The sequence below is a fragment of the Propithecus coquereli genome, unplaced genomic scaffold (genome assembly GCF_000956105.1).
Source record: "Propithecus coquereli isolate 6110/MARCELLA unplaced genomic scaffold, Pcoq_1.0 Scaffold212, whole genome shotgun sequence".
Taxonomy (NCBI): Eukaryota; Metazoa; Chordata; class Mammalia; order Primates; family Indriidae; genus Propithecus; species Propithecus coquereli.
This window is the reverse complement of record NW_012146301.1, coordinates 1,104,976-1,118,051: the sequence shown is the minus strand read 5'-3', so window position 1 is coordinate 1,118,051 and position 13,076 is coordinate 1,104,976. Positions and strand designations below refer to the sequence as shown.

Sequence of the window (13,076 nt, the reverse complement as noted above, 5' to 3'; positions counted from 1 at the left end):
CTCAGGTCTCTCTTTTTAATCATTTAAAGTTGCTCTCTTTTTCAGATGAGAACATAATGATGCCTTGATACATGAGAATCAGAAAGATCTATTTCCTGTTATTTTTCTCACCTCAGAAGGGTATTTGGAAAAATGTCATATAATTAAAGTTTCTTGAGTTGGTAATTTCACTAGAAAATTTTTGTAATACATTTCTTTTTTCCTAGTGTTGTGATGAGAAACAGCCTGTGAATGACCCTAATAGTCCCATTTCTTAACCCGAGCCATTTCATGAATGTTTTAACAGTATTATAATTAATTTCAAAAATCTCAAAAGACCAAGATAAATGAAGATCAGGCCACAATAAATGGGTATATAGAATGTTTACTTTTTTGAAGTATACAGAATTTCATAAAAAAACTCCCTTTATTGATAACATACCTGATTCATAACAATTTTGATGGTCACTGTAATCAGTTTATTGCTTTGTAGCTTTTCGAATAGATTGTGCTTCTCTTCCGTGCTGTGGTCACTTATCTCTGTGTCATTTCATGAGAATAGGTGTGTATTAAAGGTCACCACTTGTTTGTAATACTCAACAAGAAACCTAGACCCAGTGTCTTGAAAGCCCTCCCAGAGGCTGAATGAATGAATAATTCACCTGCCGAGGACTTTGATGGAGAACAGAACTCCTTCCTTCCCTTCCTTTACAATAAGGGAGCCTGATTTTAAAAATAGGCTTTAAGATTACTTTCAAAAATGGATATAGTGCAAGAAAATGTTTAATAATAAATGTAGGTGAAGTGGACACAACACAGAGAAAATAAGGGTATATACAAAATACATGTCCTAAAGTTCTCTACCTGGGCTGGAGAGATGAGGGATGGCAGATTTGACCCAAAGCTGCCTCCAACCAAAGGAAGAAGGGAAATTGCCAGGACCTATGCCGTGAGATCTCTGCTTAGTAATTAGCCACGAAGAGCTAACAGGTGGATTCGGTTAGCAAAATGTTTTCATGTATACTACTTTTATGACTGTAATCTGTTGATAGTACCCAAGGATTATAGTCCATGGGAGAAAAAACCTAGAACATTCCTTTCTGAAACCTGAAGCCCAGTTATTGAGGTAGATATGCTGCTGCCTAAGTCATTTTAGTTAAAATAAGCATTGAAGCCTGATGAAACTGGAACAGCTCTAGTGTTCTTGTTCCTGGGAGGGAAGGCAGCGTTCACTATTCGTAGGTTCATTTAACAATTATTGATTGAGGACCTTTTGTGTGTCTTGTTATCCATGCTCTTAGGTACTGGGGTTGTGGGATTGTGCAAGGGGCCTCTACTCTGTCTTGGAGTAGAGGAGTAGAGGGCCTCGTTGGGCCCCTGATCTAGAAAGAAGCAGGGGCTATTTATTACCCAGGCTGGCTGTGGAACTTTAGTGTGCCCAGTGGAATCTGTTGTGCGTGACCAGGAGGCAGCTGCACCGACTAGAAGGAATTGGAGGCACCGTGGGGTGGTAGGCCCTGCTGCAAGGTGTGCCTGCCTTCTTCACTTACCCAAGTCTTTCCCTGGTGGTTTTGTTCCCAGACGGCCATCCTAAGACGCCAGGGCCGATACATATGCTCAACGGTTCCTGTAAAGGCAGAAGAGGAAGCAGAGAGCTTATTTGTTACAGAGGTAAGGCTCTTTTCCTGCATTAATTTACATTTTAAAGTCATTTTCCTCTAATTCTCTCTTTTCTTCAAATTTCAAAAATTTCAAGAAAGGTCAAAGTGGTAACTATGTTTTTATGATGGAAGTTAAAATAGGAGAATAACATGAAGTTTTCAGAGTCTGATACTCGGACAGAAATGTCCACAGGGGTCATTTGTGACTATAGAAAATGAATTCCACAAAATTTGACTCATTGGCTTAAAATGAAGGATAACTTGTAAATGAATTCACTGGAAATCTCTGTTGGAGGCTTTGTTACTGATACTGTTTTTAAGGGTGACTCAGCACACACATTTATGTATTCATTTACTTCATTTCTATGTTTATATTTGCGAGTTATTTTTAAGGCTAGTTTAATATTTATGAAGTAGCAGGTGATTATAAGCAGAGCCTGACTATTCCTGTTAAAAATATATATTACATATATATAGAGATTATTGTATAGATCCCTAACCAATATACGAGGGCTGTCGGGAAAGTATCCAGCCATTGTAAATATAACAAGAGTGATTATGTGGCTGGCTACTTTCTGGACAGTCCTTGTACATTGATTATCATTACTTTTGTTTGAACATACAAATAACATCTTGTTATGGAGGAGAGAAAAATTATTGCAATTTAGGTTGCTTGTTTTTTGTTGTTGTTGTTGGGGTGTTTATTTCTTCCTCCAGGTATTTTTAGGTAGGATGAGCTAATTAGGTGTTTTCATTTTGTTTCTTGAAGTGCTCCTTCATTTACAAATAATGAATTTTTATCCTCATTTTTCTAGTTGATATTTAGGTAATAAATATGTCCATCAGTAAAATTGCCCACGACAAGGAAGCTATGCTTTTATAAGTGAAGACCAACTAAATAACAATATGTAGTTTCTGTTGAAATTTTTGAAAAATTAGATATGTATTTAAAATTTTTTAAAGTGTGTTCTCTCATCCTTCTGAAAAGGTAACTTCTTGTCTTACCTACTCTGTAAAATACCAGTAAATATTAGTAAAATTAATTCCAAACAAATACAGTCAGATATGTTTATATAAGCGGTGGTCATAAGTGTTTTAAAGCAAGAGGTGGCAAACTATGTATGACCTGTAGGCAAAATCTGGCCTACAGCCTATTTTTGTAAATAAAATTTTATCATAATGTAGCCATCCTATTTGTTTACATAGCCTATGGCTACTGCCCCAAATGACTGACCCTCAAAGCTAAAAATGTTTGCCATGTGGCCTTTTGCACAAAGTTTGTTGATCATTGTTTCAAAGCATGTGGCAAAATTATTAATTACGAACTTAGTTCTCCCAATTGATTAAAAAAATATGGCTTTTGAGGGATAACTCCCCATTAAGTTCTTCAGTCACTACAGGTTGTGCAATAACTGCTTCATCCTGTGCTGCTGGAGCCAACATAACTAAGCGCTTTGGGACCCTTCCACTTGGGTGGAGTGAACATCACTTCCTCTCCATCCTCGGATCCAGGACAATGACCTAATGGGTTTAAAAAAACAACTTCAAAAACCTTTCAGTGTAACTTCAACATATTACTGAATTTCACAAGCTTGAAAGGTTAATCATGTGATCAGTCATATCCCTGTCTTTTTGGAGGTGCACTTCTTTGCATACAGATTTCTAATGGAATCCATTATTCCCCAGACTTACATACCCCAGAGGGGGTGGGGCTTGCTTGCCTTATTCTATGCTTCTGCCTTGGAATTTAGCCAGCGCTTGCTATGTAGACAGTAAACAGTAGCTTGCTAAATGAATCTCTAGTTACTTAACTTGGTTAATTATGGTTTTTTGTGATTTCTTAAAATTTTAAATATTTAAGTATTATAATTATCTTTCTTACCTGTTTCACCTAAGATATTAAAATCTGGGCATTCATGTTCTGTTCATAAATGCATTCATGATATGTACAAGTTTATGCCTATTTATTTAGTTTTTAATTGGGCAGGTATATTTTATACTTCAGAATGGCCTTAATGTCCTACAAGAGACTTAGTACAACTTTAGTTGCAGTGTGTGATGGAAAACCACCGTGGCTATATAAAGTGAATATGAGAGTGTCCACTAGACTGTGTCATATGCAGTCGGGCCTGACTGAGGTGTGCTGGTGAACCTATGGGCAGGAGTGGGAAAATCCAAAATTGTGGATAATTCTGAAATCATATTGTTTTTGGAATGCAGTTTTAAGTGTGACTATCTAATGTTCTAAATGTGAAAATGCTTTGAGAAATTTAAAACATTTTCAAGAATAAAATTGCATTTAAAAATATTTGTAACTGCGTAGTAAAAAAACCGAACAGTTGGTCAGCTCCCACATTTGACTCTGCTCTTAATTCCATCTCTGAGAATGATAATGTGAAAATCATACACTACCTTCCCTTTGCACCCTTGTGAGTGAAGAATTCTTATCATAGAGCCTGGCACAAAATAAGCACTTGCTGTTGTTGCTGTTAGTATTTTCATGAGTTTGGGGATGGAGGGGAGCTTCCTCCAGAAGGCCTTCAGGCATAGGCTATGACATAGATAAAAGGATGATAGTATAAACTATGAAGTGAAAGAAGCAGAATAGAGACTTGGTTCATGATGTTAGTTACAGCCAGAGTCAAACTAAGTAAGGCATAAATACATTTATCTGCCTATGTTTTCATTTATGCATTCATTTTTTTTTCCACACTGAAGTCTGCACGTGTGCAGTCAAGAGCTGACTCATTTGAACTAAGCTGATATTAACTAAAACTCTTCACCTGTTGGTTCTGACTCATTCATATTTGAAGATCTGGCAGATGGGGCATTACAATTACAATTAAGGATCTACACACTACTGGCTGGATCCTTATGGGTCTATAAGCATAAACTTCTATGTGATGAATGCATTTATGAATGGAACATCTGAGTGCCCAGATTTTAATATCTTAGGCAAAATGGGGAAGAAAGATAATTATAATGTTTAAATATTTAAAATTATAAGGAACTACAATGGGTAGATGGGTAGATCTCTAATGGATAGATGAATGAGAGACACCATGCTGGCCCATTGAATCTGTCAGGTAGTGAGGTAGTTTAAATGCGGTCTGTGCAGGTTAATGTCACTGGGAGAATCCTTGACAGAGTAGTGCTGCATATATTATATATTCTGACACACAGATGAAAATGTCATGGTGCCACTATGAATTGGAATCTAAATCTTTCCTACTAATGACCTTACTTTGTTCCTTATGAGCAGAAAGAAAAACTGAGGGCAAATTTATGATAATATTAACTAACAGCTAGTTCTAATATCAGTAAAAATGTCTTTAGGTTCACACTTCCTAATCACTTTCATGTCCTAGTAGAGGCCACATAGCTTCTTAAGAACCAAGTGCTTAGTCTGAAGCATAGTACATTGTTCTGTAAATGCCACAAGGTTAGGTGAAGTTCCTAAGATATGTGATGATAATAACTTAAAGTGATACTGCTCCCAAGGGTAATGTTTTAGTAGTTCAAAGTCTTCAGCTTCACAGGAGTCACTCTGGTGGTGGGAAAGAATTTTTTTGATGTTGGTGTGGGTGTGCCTTCACAAACCTTCCCAAATGTTTTCCAAAAGTCATCACATATCTTTCTTTTTTCTTTTTATCTTTTTAATCCCTCTTCTCTTCCCAATAGTGCATCAAAACCTACAACTCTGACTGGCATCTTGTGAACTATAAATATGAAGATTACTCAGGAGAGTTTCGACAGCTTCCAAAGTGAGTAAATTATCAGACCACACAAGATGGGGTTATACACATAGGGAAAAATCTTTGTACTTGAAATGCTCAGGGAGGAACATAACTTCATATGCAATCACAGTAATTGGAGAAAATATTTCCAGATGGTTTGTATGTACATGGTGTAGCTACTGTTTACAGGGCCTTTGATTATAAGACTCAAACGTAGTACTCTGGTATTGGTAGGTGGTAATAAACACGTGGGTAGTTTAATTATGTCCAGCGATTCTTTTCAGGTTACCACCGACAAAATATAAATAGGTGAAATTTTTTCATTGAGAAATACAAAACAAAGAAAATGTAAGTGTATTGAAGTATGCTGCAGTGTATTTTTTTTGTTAAAAAGACTATTTTGATGAAGAGACTTATAAAGGACATATTACATTTTATGTTAAAAAATAGTAAATCAAGAAACAAGTATTTTCCCAGATAAATTTCTTTACCTCCTTTAAAGTATTAACTCGTTCTAGGTTATACCAAAAGCAAATGTGTTTATACTGATTAGTGGTAGTTAAAGTGAATCAGGGGTTGGAGAGACTGTTATAAAACAGTACGTCCTGAAATGGTACAGGTAATGTCTTGGTCCGTTTTGTGTTGCTTTCGCAGAATACCTGAGACTGGGTAATTTATAAAGAAAAGAGGTTTAGTTAGCTCATAATTCTGCAGGCTGAATGAGAAGCATGGAGAATCTGCTCAGCTTCTAGTGAGGGCTTTTGTGCTGCATCAAAACATGGTGGAGAAGATCAGAGGAGAAGTGGGCGGGTACAAAGGGGAACCAAACAGGAGGAGGAACCTTGCTTTCTGACAACCCATTCTCAAGATAACTAGTCCTGTCACCAGAACAACTCACTCACTACTGTGAAAGGAGCACTGATCCTTTCAGAAGGGCTCCTCCCCCTAGGCCTAGCACCACCACATTGGGGATCAAATTTCAATGAGTTTTGATGGGAATAAATAAATCATATCCAAACCATTGCAGCTGACAAATTGGAGTCTAGTTGATTATGAAAATTGAAAGCAATGTATTGTTTGAAAAGTAACCACCACGAATGAAAATATTGCTTGATACCAGATTAATCCATTTTTCTTTGTGTTGCGCCTGTGAGTTTGAGGTATTCTCAGGGGACCTAGCTATTTGTTTTTCCTCTTTGTGTGGCTCTGCCACTCCTTAGGAGTGTTCGGCCAACTCCCCTCTTTTTAAACCTCAGCTGAGAACACTCCCTCCTAGCATTATCTTCTCCAGATGGGCATGCTCTTTAGTTCTATATTTACCCAGTCTTCACTTGGGGATCTTAAAATTCTTCCCATTTGATTGGCTAAACCCATCTTTCTTGTCTTGCTCACATTCTCATGGTTGGAAGCTAACAGACTGAGATACTGTGTACTTTCTAGATGATAGACTGCTGGTAGATTTCACTTTGTGGCATTCATAAGAATTTCCAAATGCGTGATTAGGAAAAGCGAGAAGATTGTAACCATGGTGAAGAACATAGATTCTGTGTTCTGCCTGAGTCAACTCTGCCTTCTGTAAGCCTCAGTTTCCTTATCCATTAAATGGTCTTAATAAGTCTCCACCATCTAAAGGATTGAATGAGAGAACACATGTAAAGTACACGGCACAGGGCCTGGCACATAATAAGCATTTAATAAAGGCTGGCTGCTGTTGTTACTGGTGTCTTGCTTTTGTTATGGTTAATACCATAATTGTTAATCACTTTAAATGCAGTGACTCCAAATTCTACTTTTGCTCATAAACTTTGCATTAAAAATTATTCTACCAAGTCTTTATTTATTAATAACTAATCTAGTTCCTTATTTTTAATATGTCTACTAACTCTCAACAAGCTACGATGTCTCTTTCACATAGCTTTTTGGGGCTTTCTGACTCAGGTTTCTTGGCTCACCCACTTTGGGTAGTAAGGGCATTGATTGTTTTATTCTTTATCTGAGTGGGCCAGCTTTGGATTTGTTAAAGGCTGATTCCTCTGATGGAGGAAGAAATGCAAAGCCTGTGCACTGACGAGGCAATTATAAAACAAGTTTTCTTTCTTGTTTTTAAAGCAAAGTGGCCAAGTTGGATAAACTTCCAGTTCATGTCTATGAAGTTGACGAGGAGGCTGACAAAGATGAGGTGGGACGCCTGCTTGCCATTGCTTCTCTTCTCACTTTAGACCTAAACATTGATTGTTACAGACTTAGAAGATTCATTAGAAAATTACCAATATTTAGCCAAAACAAGAATTGGGAGTGTTACATGAAACGGGAAGAATTTAAAGAAACGTATTATTTTATTGATTGAAATAAGATCTCTGTTTCAACTTGACTGCTTAGCATTTCATGTTCTGGTTGTGTTTATTTGTTCTGGGATCATTTTCAAAGACTTGGATCAGATTTGGCTACATTGTTAAAAAATATCAAGATTACTTAGACCTTAAATTTAGGTTGTTTTTCAGCGGGATATCTTGAAATGAACTGCCAGCCAGTAGATTTTTAAATGACTGTTTCTTCAGTGATTGCTTTTGGTGAAATCTGGTTTTATCAAGCCCACTCTCTCGGCTCCTAGAGAAAAGATTATGGCTAGAGGAGTGTATAAGGAGAGTAGGGCATCAAGGCGAGTTTGTCCACTGAACAAGGGAGACATAAAAAGGTAGTGCTTCCCATCTCTGCATTTCTCATTCTCCCCACTAGATATTGGATGCCTCATTGTGAGTTTAGGTTTTTCCATTTTTTTTCCCCTAAATTGTCAACTGAGCCATAATGCCAGTAACTGATGGACTTTAATAACGTCCATGTAGTAAATTGTTTTAGAAACCATTTTTGAAATAATTCTGAGAAAAGTAAGTGGTCATTTAAAATAAACAAGGTCTTGAGAACTTGGTGCCAATTGGGACTAATAGTGACAGGAGGACCAATTGAAATAATTGTATGGAAAGGCATACAATACATTGTAAAGTCCTAGACAGGGAATTTATTACTATTAATAACAATAAAACTACTGAAATTAATATTGAGATGGTCCAAAAGAAAGCATAGGATGGGTCTTTCTGCCATTGTCTATTTGATTACAAAAGAATTGCAGGATTGTTTGTGCATGTGTTTTATCTGTCTGTTTATTGTAAATACAAACGTATGCCTAACATTTTTAGCAGTAGCAGCAGCTCCATGCCCACTTTCGTAAACCTAGATCTCATCGTGTGGGGTCTGAACTTGAAAAAGCATGTTTCTGTGCTTCTCTAGCTTTCCTCTTCACTTTTCTAGCTTCCGTCTCCCCCTCTATTCCTGCTTGCATTCTTGCCCCTCTTTCTTCTTTTCTTTTGCCCCATCATTTTATCTCTCCTTTCTGTATTGCCTCTGTATTTCCTCTCTTTCTTTATTCACCTTTCCCTGAACTAAGCCTCTGGGAAGTTTTCCAGGAATTTGCTTTTGTCCTCCAACTATAGGGGAGTGTAATTTGGAAACATTTTTCGTGAAACCAGGCAAGACCTTCCAACTAGAGTGGTCAAGTGTGGTATGTACTTTCCGTGGTTCATTAAACACTTAAAAATTTGGACTGGAGCTTGCTTTGCCTTTAATGGAATAGGGTTTTCAGGAATGTCGGCTGGTCTCTCTCTTTTACTGCTAAGTGGACTCCAACGTAACGTGACTCGTAGGCTTTGATGTCAGTGGTTCCTCCAATAAAGGGGTGATGGACAGCTTGGCACAGAGGGGATGATTTTCCCACTGACCAGGCTCACAGCGAGTCGCCTCGGTGGTAACGGGAGATTGATTGTGGTGGTGTTTTCCTTTTCTCCCAGGATGCTGCCTCCCTTGGATCTCAGAAGGGTGGAATCACCAAACATGGGTGGCTGTACAAAGGCAACATGAACACTGCCATCAGTGTGACCATGAGGGTGAGGAGGCCTGTACCCTGCTTTCCCTTCCTGTGAAACCCTTTCTGCTGTAGGCCTTGAGAACAATGCCCAAGATGAATGGGCATGCTGTTCTTCCTGACAAAAGGGACGTTGTCGGATTACTAGGATGCTTCCCCGATGGTAGCACCCCCATTGGGACAGCCCTGACCACCAGCATGAAGAAACTATCACTGGTTGGTGTGAAGGTGTATCGCTGATGTAGGCTTTCTTTGAACTGAAAAATGCTCCTTGGTACCTCACAGAACATCACTGAGGGACTATCTGTCACGCTAGACCTCAGCACTTCTGTGGAGGTGTACTGCGGCAAAGTTGAGTAAAGCAAAAATTGAGGACTGAAAAGGAACATTGTTAAATTGCAAGAGGGTTACAGAGAAAACTAAAACTAGTCTAAGAAGCTATTCAGGAGAGAAGTAGGACCAGAGAAAGATCAAGATTAAGAATAAAGAGAAAAGAAACAATAGAAGGGAGGAAGGATGAACAGGAAGGTGAAAACCAAATCAGGGGAAATGTGACTGTCATAATCCCGGGGCTGGAAAATCATTCAACATCACGAGGCAGAAAATAGTTCCTATTCTGTGTGAGCAAGAAGCCCTGGGGAGTTTAGAGAAAGTTTCCATCCTTCTGTGCTGCATTCCAAATTGGAAGTCCCTGCACTGCTTTTGGGTGGTTATGTAAAATATCAGATTCTGTGGGTGAGAAAAATGACCCATGGATGTTAAGGCAACCACCTCCGCAGAACTGAAATGCAGTGAGACTGTTAGATGTGATGGGGAGTCGTAACCTATCCAGTTACCTGGAGCGTCGGCTGGAGCAGGGTTGGTTTTGGAGAGAACTGAAACAGTTTTTATGTATGCGTGTAGTCATAAGTGGGTTGTTGATAGAGATGTGACTCTTTTCATTTGGAAAGAATAGCTGTGTGCATATTTTTCTTCCAGTCATTTAAGAGACGTTTTTTCCACCTGATTCAACTTGGCGACGGATCCTATAATTTGAATTTTTATAAAGATGAAAAGATCTCCAAAGAACCAAAAGGATCGATATTTCTGGATTCCTGTATGGGTGTGGTTCAGGTAAATATGAAAAAAGTTTTGTCATCAAGTTTTCTTATCTGCAGTAGTACTATTTGTGAATTGGCAGGTTTAAGCAAACACTTCCAAAATGCAGTACTCATGGGAGAAATATCCAACCTAAGGAAAAGCCTGTTTTTCATCATCGTAGAAGGTGGGCAGGGATAACATAGAGGGAGATGATATTGTGGCGTGGCGAGTGCTCTGGAACACAGTTCTTGTGTTTAAAACCTGCTGCGGCCACTTTTTAGCTGTGTGGCCTTGGACAGACTCCTTACCCAAAGTTTCTTCGTCTGCAAAAGTTGGATAATGATAACGTCTTTAATAGGGGAAATGAGTGGATTGGATGAGTCAACACGTGGAAATATTTGGAACAGCTCCAGCATCTCAGTGGTGACTGTCATCACTATCACTGTAGTACCAGTGGCAGTGTAATGTATCAGTAAAGAGTTGGGTTTTGAAGCAACTTGAGTTTAAATACCTGCTCTACCACTTACCAGCTGTGTAACCTTGGGGATGTTATTTAACCTCTCTGTGCCTCAGTTTCCTCATTTGTTAAGTAGGGATAATGATAGTACCAAGTATGGTTACCGAGAGGATCAGTTAATTAATACTCGTAGAGAGGTTAGAACAATGCCAGCAGATGGTAAGCATTCGGTCAATATGCGATAGTTTTGTTATCATAGTGTTGTTGCACTTGTAGAGTTATTCTTAAACATTATCTTTAATTATATATAACAAATGAATGTATTCTTATTTTTAAAAATTGGACAATGCAAATAAAGCAAAAGTCCTGACTCCCTCTCTCTGCCTCCCATCTCTCCCTTTCCCAGGGGGCTGTTACCAGTTTGGTGTGCATCCTTCTGTATCTTTTTATAGTTGTCTTTAAAAGCAGGTTGCTGGTTTCCCCTCCCATCATCTGTCCATCTGTCCATCTCTCTGTTCATCTTTCCATCCTTCCACCCACTCGCTTGCCGTTTTCCAGGAAGATTTAAGGCAGCAGCTTACAGAGATGCATAAAACATAGGACAGCATAAATTTAAAGTGGGAGTGAAAGCAGAAAGATGAACAAGGGGTTGGGATGGGGCGAGATAAAATAGAATTAAGAAAAAAAAAGCACATGTTTTGAAGGCCTAACACCTGCTACGGATAGACCACCAGGACCTGGACACAATGCACAGCATGCATAAGACAAAGAGAATCCAATTAGTCATAAGCTGCCCCAGCAATCTCAGAATGAAGATCACTCAGGCATTTCTCTGAGGGTCCTCAGACAGAGGGCTCTCTGATTAACGAACAGTCTCCCTAACAACTCCTCACAAAAGATGCAGTCATGTTAGCAGAGAATTCTCCCCTAAACATGACTCCATGGTGGCTGATCACATCAGCCTGAAGCTCGATTCTGGAAGGAGGCTGTTTTGTGGGCCCAGTATGGCTAAAGTCAGGGGCACAGCTGTCTGGAGTGACCACAGGTATTCTCGTTTATGTATTTACTGTTTACCTAAAATTAAAGTGTGTTTTTACCAAGGAATACATTCCTTGGTATTCCAGCAGTGCTGAAGGTTAGTGGGGAAAATGCCTCACCCCTGCATCACCCCTACCCAGGTGCTCCCTGCTCCCCTGAAACAATCATTTTCAACTTCTTTCACTATTCCTTTTGGAGTTTGCCTTCATATTTCTGGATCATGCATGTTCATGGCTGTTTCTTCATTCATCAGTTTTGGACATTGGATGACTTCCTATGCTGGTAGATAGGATTTTAGCTCCTGGTACCCTCCTTCCTCTTCTAATCTGGACACATCACTTTCTCTGCCCTACATAGCTGCCATCCTGGAGATTCCCTCTGCCCTCCTCCCTGTGTCGGATTCCCTGGTTCCAGGATCCCATATCTTCCTCTTCTTGTTGTACTTTCTTGTTTTAGAGGAGCACATCCTCCAGTAACTTCCTGAGAAATTGTGTGTATGATATTAATTTTTTGAGCATTAGGGTATCTGTGAATATCTTTATTTTTGCATTCACACTCATAGTTTGGCCAGTTAGAAAATCCAAAGTGAAATCATTTTGCCTTGGAATTTCAGAGGCGTTCTATGACCTTCTAGGTGCTAGTGTCATTTGGAAGAGTCTGATGTTGTTCTTAGTGATCATCTCTTTATCTCTAGTGTTCTGAAATTTAGACTGTTGTGTCTTGATTTTGATTTTTTTGGTAAACTTTTTTTGTTAAGGCTTGACTTATAATAGAAAATATACACATAATGGATGTGTGGCTCAGTGAGTTTCTGCCAAGTTTGGCTGTCTTTTATCTTTTGTGCTCTTTTATCTTTACCTCATTCTGGAGACTTTGTCCTGCACACTCTGGTCCCCTTGGTTTTCCCATCTCTGGTCAGTCTCTTAACTCAGCAAGACGGCAGGACTCTGTTTGGGTTCCCCTTCCTGTGCCACGATCCAGATACTGACTCCAGGCAGAAGGCTGAGGTGGTGTGGGGCTCACTTTGTTTATTTCCCTTTTATCAGGGGTCACAGGCCTGCACTGCCTGTGGCGCCTTATCTGTTTTGTTCGGTTTTATAGTAATGGTGGCAGGAAAGTAAGTCCAGGTCCTGTTACTTCATCGTGGCCAGAGGTGGAAGTTAGGGGTCTGGAATGAGATGTCTGCAGGGGTCAGGCAGGTGGATGAG

General features: G+C 39.1%; 1 protein-coding gene across 1 annotated transcript in view; it reads left to right on the top strand.

Annotated features, from left to right (window-relative positions):
* Positions 1-13,076, top strand: part of DOCK9 (dedicator of cytokinesis 9) — a 310,670-nt gene that overhangs the window by 163,403 nt on the left and 134,191 nt on the right. The window contains exons 3-7 of the mRNA XM_012644431.1: positions 1,561-1,650; positions 5,322-5,404; positions 7,487-7,556; positions 9,220-9,315; positions 10,272-10,406. Of these exons, the coding sequence (XP_012499885.1) occupies positions 1,561-1,650; positions 5,322-5,404; positions 7,487-7,556; positions 9,220-9,315; positions 10,272-10,406 (474 nt within the window). The remainder of the gene's footprint in view (positions 1-1,560; positions 1,651-5,321; positions 5,405-7,486; positions 7,557-9,219; positions 9,316-10,271; positions 10,407-13,076) is intronic.